At 42.1% G+C, this 13,347-nt stretch overlaps 1 protein-coding gene across 1 annotated transcript; it reads right to left on the minus strand.

The window, feature by feature from the left end:
• Window positions 1-1,478: 1,478 nt before the first annotated feature.
• On the minus strand, window positions 1,479-9,326 carry LOC121540556 (gastrula zinc finger protein XlCGF57.1-like). The gene is made up of 2 exons (XM_041849520.2): window positions 9,056-9,326; window positions 1,479-3,748 (listed from the first exon to the last, which is right to left on the minus strand). The coding sequence occupies exons 1-2, from the start codon at window positions 9,243-9,245 to the stop codon at window positions 2,118-2,120; spliced, it is 1,821 nt and encodes a 606-aa protein (XP_041705454.1). The 5' UTR covers window positions 9,246-9,326; the 3' UTR covers window positions 1,479-2,117.
• Window positions 9,327-13,347: the final 4,021 nt, after the last annotated feature.

Raw genomic sequence — 13,347 nt, forward strand, 5'->3', positions numbered from 1 at the left:
TGTACATGGCTAGTCGAATGCCAAACTCTTCATGAAATATCAATCCATGGGCTAGTCAGTTCCACATTTCTTAGTTATTTTGAAAATTCAGCAGGCTATGGTGTGAAATAAGCTTTTAGAAGTGCCATCTTTAGTTTATTACTTATTGTTAATGATGAATTTGGTGTTTATCAATGCACAACCACAACCTTTTTTCCCACTCCTATCCATAAAATAATTGTATTAAGTCATACAAAAGTGCTACTGTGCGTGAAGTTTAAAATGCATTCTATTATTGTTAAAAGTGTAATGTGATATTTTAACTTTTTTTTTTTTTTTACACACACAAAACATTTGATTTAATAAAATATTTCATCAGTACTCTTCCTCAAATGAAGGGGATGGTGACGCAATGTTTGCAAGAGGGAGGGAATCTGATTGCATTGGTCCTCAACTCGTGGCTCAGTCATTTCATTCAAGGGTAAGTGGGTTAGCCTGCCCCAGAGTAGGTTAGTTCTGAAGGAGTTGTTGCCATAGACATTTACATGGCTAAAAGATGAGCCACTTTCGTATGACCAGTTATCCTGAGTTGACCAACGCTACCTCGCTAACTCCTCAAACCTGCTTCGTAGGATACCCCTCCGATCTCGCCTCCTCCCGCCTGCCTTCCATCTTTGAGGACATGTATTTCCATTGTTAGAGCTGTCACTTGACTATCTTGTCAATATCATATACTTTTTTTTGTCTTATTCAGTAAGAAGATGCGACTAGAGACTTCCTCTCCATCTTCACTCATTTGGAATCACTGTAGGACAGGTGAAAGCAATAGTGGAAGCCTTCAGAAGGGTTTGCCAGAAAAGGAGACAAGCCACTTTAGACTATAAAATGCCCAGACACAGATCAAGGCATTGTGCTACTTCTGGATTTTGGCAAAATTATTTTTATGTATCTGTGTTCAGTATGAAGGAAGTTGGAGGTAGTTGCGCAAGCCAATGCTAACTAGCTTGGTAACTAGCTTTGGCGCAATGACTGGAAGTCTATGGGCATGTACTAGCATGCCTGTGTCTGGGAAACTGTCTTATGTAGTATAATTTGTCTTTAGTTTAATGGTATTCCATTATGCTGCTTTTTTACACCAGAGTATACACCCTTATGTTGTCCTAGGGAAACTGTTTCCATAGCTAGGGCTGACAGTGAGGACTTGTGAAGAGCAGAATCAACATCCTCTGCATAATCAAAACAGTTGCTTTGTGAGAAGGTCTTAAAGTCAGTTAGCCATTGTTATGTAAATGACAGCTGAAAAGTACCAGTGGCCTGGCTTTAGACCCAAGTGAGAGCAGGTCCGCCAGAGCCATGGCCCAGTGAGACACGGGTGCCGGCCCGCGTAGATGGAAACCAAAAAGCCAGCCTTTTGGGTAAAACACTGGGGTAAATCCTGTATGGAAATGCACCATTAGAGTAGGGAGTAGGCAATTCTGGTCCGGGGGTTGTTCCTGCTCAGCTGTACACACTGCAGAACCCTCAGGACTCGAGTTGCTCTGTTTTCATGTAAAACGTTACTTTGCAGTGTGCCTTCAAAAGTCTATTTTCTTTTCAGTCCTCAAATGTTGTGTTTGGCCACAATAAAAAACATGTTTATCACCACCCTTTGTTGCAGTGTATTCATATGAATCTTACAGCACATCTTAAATCTTTATGGCCAGGATTCAATCCGATCACGCATTGTCGACAATGCACCTTTTAAAGGCAATGTTCGGGGATATTGCATTCACGGTAGGCTAAACGCTGCATACGACAACTAAATCTGAAATTTGCTTTAGATCGGATCAACGCGAGATCGGATTGAATCCGGGCCTAACTTTATGCTTACTACACAAAGTTCATCATCAACAACACACTAAGTTAATTACAGATACAGTTCTGCAGCTCAAATGTCCTGTGTCAAACTAATGAGCAAGGACTCCTCTCACGAAGCCAGCTCGCTTACGCCTGGTTTCATTTAAGTGAATAGGTGCGTATCACGCTGTGCAAACGTTACGTGTCCGGTGTAGCAAGCCAGTTAGACTGGCAATGTTCTCATAGTTCAAGCGTTAATTCAGTCATATCTTATCCAACAAAGAAAACTGTGAATGTGCCTCTCAATCTTCTGTCTGATCCCCTTCCCCCACACCGGGCACAGTCATGTTTCTGTGCATTATCTCCTTGTGTTCTCTTAGGCGTTGCTTTGATCTGAAGCATTTAAGACAATCATAGCAATATGGCTTCTTCTCAGTGTGTATTTTCTGATGACTATTTAACGCCCCTCTGTCACTGAAGCATTTTTGACATGTAGGACACACATGCGGTTTCTCCCCTGTGTGAATTCTCAAATGCACCTTCAACTGAAAACCTGTGGAGAAAGATTTGCCACAAACGTGACAGTGGTGTGGTTTCTCCCCTCTGTGTCTCTTCATGTGCCGATTCAAGTTTGAACTCTGACTGAAACATAGGTCACACTCCTGGCAGTGAAACGGTTTGTCATTGGTGTGAATTCTCATATGCACTGTTAGAGAATGGCTATAAGTAAAACATTTGTTACAAAGCTGACACTGATGTGATTTCTCCCCTGTGTGAATCCTCATATGCAATTGTAGATTACCATTCTGAGGGAAGCATTTGCCACATTCAGGACAGCTATAGGGTTTCTCCCCTGTGTGAATCCTGCTATGATTTTTCAGGTGCGCCATCCTAGCGAATGTACTGCCACAATCCTGGCAGCGAAATGGTTTCTCCCTTGTATGAGTCCTTATATGCATTTTAAGGCAAGTGCCAAGGCGGAATGTTTTGCCACAATCATTACAGTGATATGGTTTCTCTCCAGTGTGGATCCTCATATGCGCATTCAGATTTCCACTCTGAGCATAACATTTGCCACATTCATGGCAGCGATGAGGTTTCTCCCCTCTGTGGACCGTCCTCATATGCAAATTCAGATTTGCAATACTGGCAAAATATTTATCACAGTCATTACAGGGAAATGGTTTCTCCCCTGTGTGGGTCCTCATATGCTTTTCCAGATCCTTAGTAGCATCAAACCTTTTACCACAAACATCACAAAACCTAGTTCTGTGAGTTTGTAATATGTGATCCATCACACATTTTAGGGATTGACAGGTTTTTCCACAAACACCACAAATGTGTTCATTATCTTTTCTGTGACTTTTCAAATGTATCAACAAAGCTCCAAAGGACTGACAAGGCCTTCCACACACCTTGCAACAAGGACCAGCAGGGCTTTGTCCTTTTCCTGTCCGTGTCCTCTTTAATTTGTGCGTCTTTAAAGCAGACAGTGGTCTTCCACTCTCCTTCCTATCAACACTTTCACTGTTTTCACCCTGAGCTGCAGAACAGCCTGGATTTACTGCAGAGAGGGCCTGAGAGTCACTGGTTGGTTCTGAAGAGTTCTCTTTCTGAGGTTCTGTTTTTATCTGTTCAGTGGACGAATCTCCATTTTTGCATTCCTTACTTTGGGTTTTGTTAAGATGTGAGGACCAAGTTGGGTACTGATCATAGTCACTTTTCACACGGGGAGGAGTAAACACAGAGTCTTTAGTATTATACTCCAGCTCTTGACATTCCTCTTTCCCCTGGCTGGTCCAGAGTTCCTCCTGTTCCTCTTTAATCTGTGTGGGGTCTAGGTCCTCCTGCCCCAGACTGGGGCTCCACTCGTGCTCACAGTGCTGCTGCTCAGGGGGAGCCTCTGACTCAGAGACGTTGAGCTGTTGGAGGTCTGAAGGGAAGGAGAAAGGATTAATTAGCTAGAACTCAAACACTGACATGAGACAGACAGGGGTCTCTGTAAACCTGGGAATAGTCCTAGTTCCATAACAAGTGTTGTGAACAACAATGTTATCATTAGAATGCACATGTAGCGCTTTATATGGACATTTTTACATATTCAATGTTTTCTTTAATATATGATTTTGTGTGTGCTCAGGGAACTAAAATGGAAATTCCAAGAAGATTTACAGAGACCTGTGGGGCGTTCACATGATATCGGAAGTTTGGAGTTCCAACTGGGAAATTTCACTTCAAAAACCGTCCAAGTTGTAATTACAAACTCAGAGAAAATGTTCATACCAGAGTTGTGACGTTTCATCTCTGGCATTTCACCTTTTCAACCAAAAGATGACATTGTAATTGTGAAACACGGATTTGTTGTCAAACTTATCAATGTGGATACTGTAGCTAGTTTGCCATATTGCCAATGTTAAGCAACTTAGCTAACTATATTATTAGCAACGTTAGCTAACGTATCTAGCTAGCTAAAATCTTTTTGGTTGAAGAATTGTTCTGACTTCAAAAGTACTTGAATAGAATCATGTCGGTCTTATGACCTCCTTATTGGGAAGTTCCCACGTCCGACGAACATGTGAACGCCCCACTAGCATGCCAACACGTTGGCACTCATTTTGAGAAGGGTCCATCTGTGGACCGCAGACTGGGGGGTGTGACATGTGGGGATTTTCGTGTAGTGATGATCGACTACACACAACGCCCACCAAGTAGTGAGTGCCACGTGAGATTAGCTTGCTAGCTACTTCCCTCGCCGTAACCTGGCCGTAACTGCAGGAAAGCTGTGCTCGGCCGGCGGGGGCGAAGGACACTGCATACCAGTGTTGTGAAACACCAACTTGCCGTGCATGCTCTACCCACTGAATAGACTGTATGTATCCCGGTGACATCCAGATGGTTACCAATATTATACTGAACAAAAATATAAACGCAACATTTTAGTCATTTAGCAGACACTCTCATCCAGAGAGACTTACAGGAGCAATTAAGGTTACGTGCCTTGCTCAAGGGCACAGACAGATTTTTCACCTAGTCGGCTCGGGGATTAGAACCAGCCACCTTTCGGTTACTGGCACAACGCTCTTAACCACTAAGCTACCTGCCGCTTTCAAACATTTTACTGATTTACAGTTCATACTGTATAAGGAAATCAGTCAATTGAAATAAATTCATTAGGCCCTAATCTATGGATTTCACTTGACTGGAATACAGATATGCATCTGTTGGTCACAGATATCTTTAAAAAAGGTTGGGGCGTGGATCAGAAAACCAGTCAGTATCTGGTGTGACCATTTGCCTCATGAAGCGTGACACATCTCCTTCGCATAGAGTTGATCAGGCTGTTGTGGCCTGTGGAATGTTGTCCCACTCCTCCTCAACGGCTGTGCGAAGTTGATGGATATTGGCGGGAACTGGAACACGCTGTCGTACATGTACAGTGTATAATATTTGTCATGAAGGCTGCTATGCTACTTGGAATAAAATAACTTTGAGGAAAACATTTGGCTACGTGTAACTTCGGCCGGTGACACCATGATACAACTCAGGTCGGCAGCCACCATTGGACACCGGTGCTCGTCGTCATTCCCGAAGGCAGTAACGTTAGCTGATTGCCAATGTGACATCCAGATGGTGTCCAATATTACAGATTATTTCTTGTTTGCACATCGAAACATAACTCTTTTTAACTAGCGCCCGGCCTTTAATGTCTGTTTTTGTGTGTGAAGCCGAAGCTAAACTTCCCACATAGCGTGGATAATTGTGTCACCAACAGTACTTTTACAAGCAGCTTCAATGGCAAGGGGCGTGGCATGTAGTGACGCAATGCTAATGGTCATTTGTTGTGGGGTGTTCGTTGTAGTAACTGCAGTCCGCAGATATACAGTGGGCGGACTTGATTATGTTGAGCCGTGGGGTACCGGTCTATAGCCCGTGAAGTGAACACACCAAAGCGGTGAGTGAGGAGTGCAGCGCCCTTCTCAAATCGAACAGAAACCTGTGCGGCTCGGTCATGTTGTCAACAAGGCAGCATGGTGCATCATCTATACAACATCTATTTTCCATATAATATGTTTGAATTTTCAAACTAGTTTTCATTGGGAAGGCAGATCAAGCATTTTTTTTTTTTTTTAAAGCAATCACCTTCGCATGTGAAAACACAGAATCCTACTCATCACTCTTAACTGCGTAACATTTGTTTTGAGCAGACTTCGCTGTGCCTTTGAACCACTGAGGTATAATAAGAACTGGTACTGTATATACTGAGGTATAATAAGAACAAGATGTTCGACCATTGTTTTCAAGGGGGAGGGGCTATACGGACAAGCATGGTGCCCAAAATTGATGACGTATGCTGCGCTGCGAGTTGAGTGGGGACGAACAGATTCAGTTCAGTCAGTCATCCTAACGAGCCCACCCCCAGCTAGCAAGTTTAGGCATGTGGTTAGAAACTTCAACGAGAATTTGACATTTCTGAGATTGTTCAGAATCATTCAGTATTTATCAGAGTAATTGTTTGTTTATTTTGTACAAAAATGTTGCAGTAGCTGTATATTTTCTGTGAAAATCACTGCAATAAATGTGCTTTAGCTGTCACCCTGGCCTTATATCGGCTACACTATCTAGCTACTTCCTTTTCCCTACTGCAGGACAGCAGTGCTCGGCAAGCAGGAGCGAAGGATACACTGTACCCTGTGTTGTTGTGTTGCCGGTTTGCAGCGCTAACTCTCACCATTTAGCAGTAGACTGTCACGATGACATCCAGATGGTTGCTACCAATATTACAAGTTATTTCTCGTGTAGGCTGCTATCCTACTCTAAATATAATCAAGTGGGATGGAACAAATTGCCCATCCACACCAGCTTGTCGTTATGTTAGCTAATTGGCATGTCACAGTGACATCCAGATGGTGACCAATACCACAAGTTATTTCTCCCCCGTCCATCGAAAGAAACATAACTTTCCTTTACAAGTTGTAACTAGTGCCATGCTGCTGTTCTGGCCAGCCAGCATAAACTAGGCTCATCAGGACGGGGGAAAAAAGAGTGTTGCCCCATCAGGAGGACTGTTAAAACCGCCAGCTTCAGTCAGCTGATTCTAGCCATCCTTTATAGTTAGTTATAGTCGGGCAGCTTAGTCTCCTATTCAGAGGACCCCCACTTTTGTTAGTGGGGCGGCAGGTAGCTTGTGCCAGTAACCGAAAGGTTGCTGGTTCTAATCCCCGAGCCGACTAGGTGAAAAATCTGTCGATGTGCCCTTGAGCAAGGCACTTAACCCTAATTGCTCCTGTAAGTCGCTCTGGATAAGAGCGTCTGCTAAATGACTAAAAATTTTAATGTCTTATTGGTCAAGGTCACCCCAAATACTTATCACCACATTTCGTTCTGCCTATCCGTGGCCTTGATTCCCGGGACTTCAGTTTCAGTTAGTCTATGACCCCAGCATGAAGAGTGGTCAGAAACGTTTTTTCCCCATCTTGATGAGCACTTCCACGGTTTACCCTCCTGCTGAACTTTTCCTCCTGTGGACTGAATTCCAGTATGTCTGATGTTTATTTGTTCATGCATCTAAACAATCATAGTTCATGTCAGTTCTCACTGGACATTATTCTCAGTTATCTGAACCATGAGTGGTCAGATGTGTGTGTGAATGTGGACATCTTCTTCCATTAAAATCCCCTTAACCTCGGCATCCGCCTCATCCTTGTTCTGACCGGACATTCTGTAGTGGTTGCTACCAGCCTTAAGCCAGCCCCTAAGGTTTCTTATTACATTCATGGTCCTTCGATTCTCTACAACCCTACCGCTATTTTTCAACAACTGATTGAACTGAATCCATTGGACATGACTCCAACAGGGTCACCAGGAGGGATCAGCTAATGAAGTTGGAAGTCCCACCCAGTTGACTACATTAAAATGGTGGAAGCCTACAATGCTGCTGCCCATTCTAATAAGGCCTTTTGGCCATTAGAGTCCTCTATGGTTTATATGGGCCAACATCATATGCGCACTGGGCGTTAGCCTGCACAGGGAGCAGCGACGATGTCATCACATCATCCAAAAACATGGTAGACTTTGGCTTAATATAAAATATTAATATCTTCTGCTATGAGTGCTGGAGAAAAAAAATCGGTTTGAGTGACAATTATTTGAATAATTCAATGGATGTTTTGTGCACAAAGGTGACTCTATATGGCCGTCTATGGAAATTGTCTTTCTGGGACGGGGGTCAGTTAAACTGCAGTACCGAAGTAAAACTGTATGAGCAGTCGAAATCGTGATTCTAGACCAGAACCCTGGCCCTTTGCTTTGAACAGGGTACGTGGCTCACGCCCAGACTTATGTGAAGCTAGCCACAATAAGGATTAGCCACAATAGTGACATTAGTGGTTCGCCGTCAAAATAAAAGTCATTTATGGAAAGTGATAGAAATAGTGGAATTATTTCATATTTGGACTAAATAATGGTAAACAAGGTTGGAATGTTGTGGATTGTGGATCAATGAATCCATAAGTAAGGTTGTAGAGTGCAATATACAATGTCTAATAGGCATAGTAGGTTGACTGGTAAACTTCATGTGGCTAATTTCACAGTGGTTTCAGAGTCCCGCAATATAATAATATGCCATTTAGCAGACGCTTTTATCCAAAGCGACTTACAGTCATGCGTGCATAAATGTTTTTTGTGTGTATGGGTAGTCCCGGGGATCGAACCCACTACCTTGGCGTTACAAGCGCCGTGCTCTACCAGCTGAGCTACAGAGGACCACAAATATGAGCTACGACGCTAATATTTGTTTAAACTCTAAACAGTTATGCTCTGTGGGTGTCACCGAGTAGTCTGATACCCCATTTCACGGATCCACAATCCATAGGTAAGGCTGTACAGTGAAATATAAGTATGCCCCCATTGCAATTCTGAAGTCTAATACATCCACAGTGCGATTAACTCATTCTTCCTCTTTTTTATTAACTAATTTAGTTGAATTTATATAACAACATTCCAACCTTGTTTAGCGTTATCTAGTCCATGATTCCACTATTTGTATTCATTTGCATCACTTTCAATGAGGGACGCTTATTTTGAAGGCGGCTAGCTTCACATAGGTCACGCCCGGGAGGCACCCCGGTTCCAAAACAAATGCAATCATCTTTCACCAGGTTGACCACACCAGCAACAACATTGCCAAATTAAATGTTTATTTTAAAAAAACGTTGAAAGAGAGCTGCAACGCGTAACAAACCTGCTCTATGTAACTTTATCTCCGGTAAGAGGAGGATATCAAGCAGCTTCTGTAGACCGGCGTTCTCCTCTTTCGATAGGGAATATTTTCCCTGGTACTTTGTTATAGTTTTTTCAACGGCTCTAAACAACTCAGGAGCCGCTCTAAATCCCTGGTTGAAAATCAATCCCAACAACTCTATTTTAGACATTTCTCCGAGATTCCTAGCTAAATAATGGAATGCTTGGTAAACTATCTCGAAGCTTGTTTTATTTTTTCAGACCACGCGGAAGGCGGCAAGCGCACGACGAATGACGTCAAAGAGGACGGGATCCACAATCCAACAACGCGGGCCCCGATTGCTTCCCCTGGACACATACGATGACCAATCCGAGAGCATGAAATTCAACTGAAACGCCTTCTTGTGCATATTATACTCATCATTGAGCAGCACCATCAGCGCAGTCCGTTGGCCAGATGAGTGTAGGGTTACAAAGCATAATGCATTTATACTCCAGTGTGGTTGGTGGCGGTAATGCAACATATATTGGATGCCAACCGCCATTAATGAACCTCATCGAAAAAACGTACACATTCAGTTGCATGTCATGATCTTCTAAAATTAAAACAATCTTTATTTTGACTTTAGGGGTGATAGCTTTATACAATGTAGGTTTGGTAATATCTAAAATACGTGTAAATGTGGATGTATCATTTTGTAGTAGTAGCCCTTGATCATGACTCTCAAAACTTTTTCTCTCTCTCGCTGATGAAAGATAAGGGCCATTTGTTACGAAAGCTTATCGCAAGCGATTATTATTGACGTTTCTAAACGTTAAAACACAGCGTCGGTATTGTAGTTCACATGAACCAGTCTTGCGCTCCTTGAGCGCTAAACCCTTATATAATGTACCAACACATGGCGGAAGATTCAGTAGACAGGGGCGGTTGCCGGTTAGTACCTCCAAATATTTTTTTATAACTAAAACAAGATAGACCACAGCCTGTCGTTTCCAATGGGAACAAATAAGTTATAGTGGGCAGAACAAGCAATGAGGTGGGCAGGGCCAAGCACGAGCTAGCGAGATCCTATTAGCTCGTTCTAGCATATCTGCATATTTCCGTTAGGGAACGCCTACTATTTGAAGTGCACGTGTGCAATAATGCAATTCGCCATTGCACTCCTTCTAAACAAGACGATTTTTTACAACTTTGGCAAAGGTTAACGTCTACAAAACGTAGTCTACTCGGTTCATAACCGATTGTAGTTTTGGGAACAGAAAACTGTACAGAGATCAAATGTTTCATTGAAGAGAAAATGTGCAGAAGTTCGGCCAAAATCAATCTCCCATCTTCTCCCACTGCTGGCCACTGGGCTTCCTATCACTACCATATTTAGTAGTGAGTGGAAACGCAAAGCGGATGCTTCACATTTATACATATGGTGAAATATCTGTCTCATTGTTCTATCTGTGGTACGTCAATGGTTCAAGCCCCAGACCAGGTGAAAAAAGGGAACTGAACTAAATACAAAATGGGGCGGCAGGTAGCCTAGCTGTTAGAGGTGAGCCAGCAGCTGGGGTGTTGCCAGTTCAAATCCCGGGTCTGGCGGGGAAAATCTGGCGGAGAACTGGCAAACGGAGGGTTGCTGGTATCAAATCATAGTAGATGCCATTGCCTGCCGTTGTGCCCTTGAGCAAGGAACTTAACCCCCCACTACAACTGGTCCACAGGGCGCCCAGTATGGCAGCCCCCTCTGTATATGTATGTGTTTTTTTTTCTCGAAAAAGTTGGGATTAAAGTGGAAGTCAAATTTCGGTTGGACCTTGTGTGCAATTGACAAATAAAGTTATCTTAATTATAACATCAATTATAAGAGGGGCTGTAAAGTCTCCTTCAAATCCATGGGTGTATATCAACTGGCATCCTTTCCCATAAATAATTAATACATTATGGTGAGTGCTCATACTTCTCGAATTTGGGTCAGACTGAGCCTGTGTCCCAAATGGCATGCTATTCCCTATATAGTGCACTACTTTTGAACACAAGGCTCTGGTCAAAAGTAGTACACTATATAATGAATAGGGACAGAACTGACACACCTCTCTGACATACGTAATACAGTTGCTAGATAGAGTGGGGTGTCATGTGCGGTATAGGCATATTATATAGGCCCATAGGGACATACTAAAACAGTCAGTTGTCGAAAAGTAAAATTCAACAAATATGCCTCTGGGATATACACTAAGTATACAAAACATTAGAAACACTTTCCTAATATTGAGTGGCACCCCCTTCTGCCCTCAGAACAGCCTCAATTCGTTGGGGGCATGGACTCTACAAGGTGTTGAAAGCATTCCACAGGGATGCTGGCCCATGTTGACTCCAGTGCTTCCCAGGGTGTTTCTATGGAGCCAGATAGCTGCCAAAAGGTTGAACGTACGTATTGTTAGGATCGTAAGAAAATCCATACGTAAATTGTTAGGATCATAAGAAAAACCATGCATGAAACATGAAACGTAAACGGGAAATTTCATCTGTGAACATACAAACACCATGTTACGATTACGGACTAACATTTTAGGCTTGAGCAAATCTTGTGTTGCAATTCTGACGTACAATAATACCTTTCAGAGTTTTGGCAGTTTCATCTCACCAACAAAAAACACATACACCTGTGAGACCTGTGAGGAGTGCTACACGAACAAACATAACACAGTACTAAAAAAAAGTCAGGGAAACCAGAGGTATCCTGCACGTTTTCAAGTTAAAAGTCTCCATTCTCTATTACTCCTCAGTTGAGTTTAGTTCACATTTATGTAGCTAATGTAATGGATTTCTTTGCCAGCACAAGTCTAGATAGCCCTAGCTGTATTATGTCTACAACAGTGAAGTTTCAGTCCGCTAGGTGTATCTCTACATCATGGGCATATCTCTGGGTGACTTGGACATCCCCATGCATGCACCTTATCAAAATATGACTAATTCAATATTGCACCATCCCATTCTCCGGGCTCTGTCTGCAATCATAACCAGTAGTATCTACCAGGAATAATGAAACATAGAATAATAATAGATGTTTGGTAAATCTATGAATTATGTATGACCACTGGAGTCTTTGCCACCCCAAATATATTTTTATAGAAATATTTTGAAATTTATTTCATCACTCAAAATCTTGCTAAAGCATATTCTGCAGGAGGGGTTAATATGAATTTCAGATAATTTGACATTATTTATATGAATCGGGTCATGAACATATGTACTTTGAAATTAACAAGGGAGATGTTAAACGTAAGTCTGGCATAAGCTTATTCCCACACTTTACAATAACTTTTGCAGTTGGTCTCTGTATAGGCTATTCCCTCCATCGCTACACTGCTGCCCAGTTAAAGAAATTGTGATCTCCATGCAGCACCACAGCACCATGCACCTTCGGAAAAGTACCCCTCAGCCTCAGAAGATGCCCTTCTGGAGGCATGCAGCCATAGAGTCATTATACCCTAATGTAGGCCTATTTGCCTACTAGACAAATAAAAGTGCAGAGCATGCATGATGAGTGCAGCTCATCATTCCAACATATTTGAACATTTAATTCATCCTTCATTTAGTTCAGTCAGTCAGTATGTCATCCATTCTGTCATTTGTCTGAGTTGCAATAGGAACTAAATCAAAGAGAATAGAACAGTCTTATCCATTTGTTTATTGAAATTCATGTGTGTATTCAAAATTATCAAAATTGTCCAAAGTTCTTTACCCTATCACTTTAATAATTCAATGTTTAATTTAGGCCTATCCTGTCCAAAAATAGGCCTTCATCTTGTAAGCATTGCAATTTAGGCTATCATTTTGGGTACTGGCATCTTGCGGAATAATTTTAGAAAACTATTTGTGTTTTATAACTGTTTTTATTATAGGCCTCCCCTTTAAAAGAGTCCCTAGCTCACAGGCCTCCAAATAAAGCCTCTAAATAAATGTTAAACAAAATAGTTGAAGAAGAACATACAGTGGCTGATAGGGAAAACAGATCTGCCAATAAGAATAGGCTATAGATAGTCTTGTCCATTTGGGACCCCTTGGCTATTTCGCTCAGGACAGGTTATAGCCAAGACTTAATCAATATTTTGTTTTGTCTCATTTATTGATATGGATATACAGTGGCTTACGAAAGTATTCACCACCCTTGGCATTTTTCCTATTTTGTTGCCTTACAACCTGGAATTAAAATTGATTTTTTGGGGGTTTGTATCATTTGATTTACACAACATGCCTACCACTTTGAAGATGCAACATATTTTTTATCGTGAAACAAA

The sequence above is a fragment of the Coregonus clupeaformis genome, chromosome 26 (genome assembly GCF_020615455.1).
Source record: "Coregonus clupeaformis isolate EN_2021a chromosome 26, ASM2061545v1, whole genome shotgun sequence".
Classification (NCBI taxonomy): domain Eukaryota; kingdom Metazoa; phylum Chordata; class Actinopteri; order Salmoniformes; family Salmonidae; genus Coregonus; species Coregonus clupeaformis.

Excerpts from the sequence above, each read along its gene's own strand:
- LOC121540556 (XM_041849520.2), bottom strand. The coding sequence starts at position 9,245 with ATGTCTAAAATAGAGTTGTTGGGATTGATTTTCAACCAGGGATTTAGA. Across the intron at positions 3,749-9,055 it reads GATAAAGTTACATAGAGCAG|ACCTCCAACAGCTCAACGTC; the intron begins GTTTGTTACGCG and ends CCTTCCCTTCAG.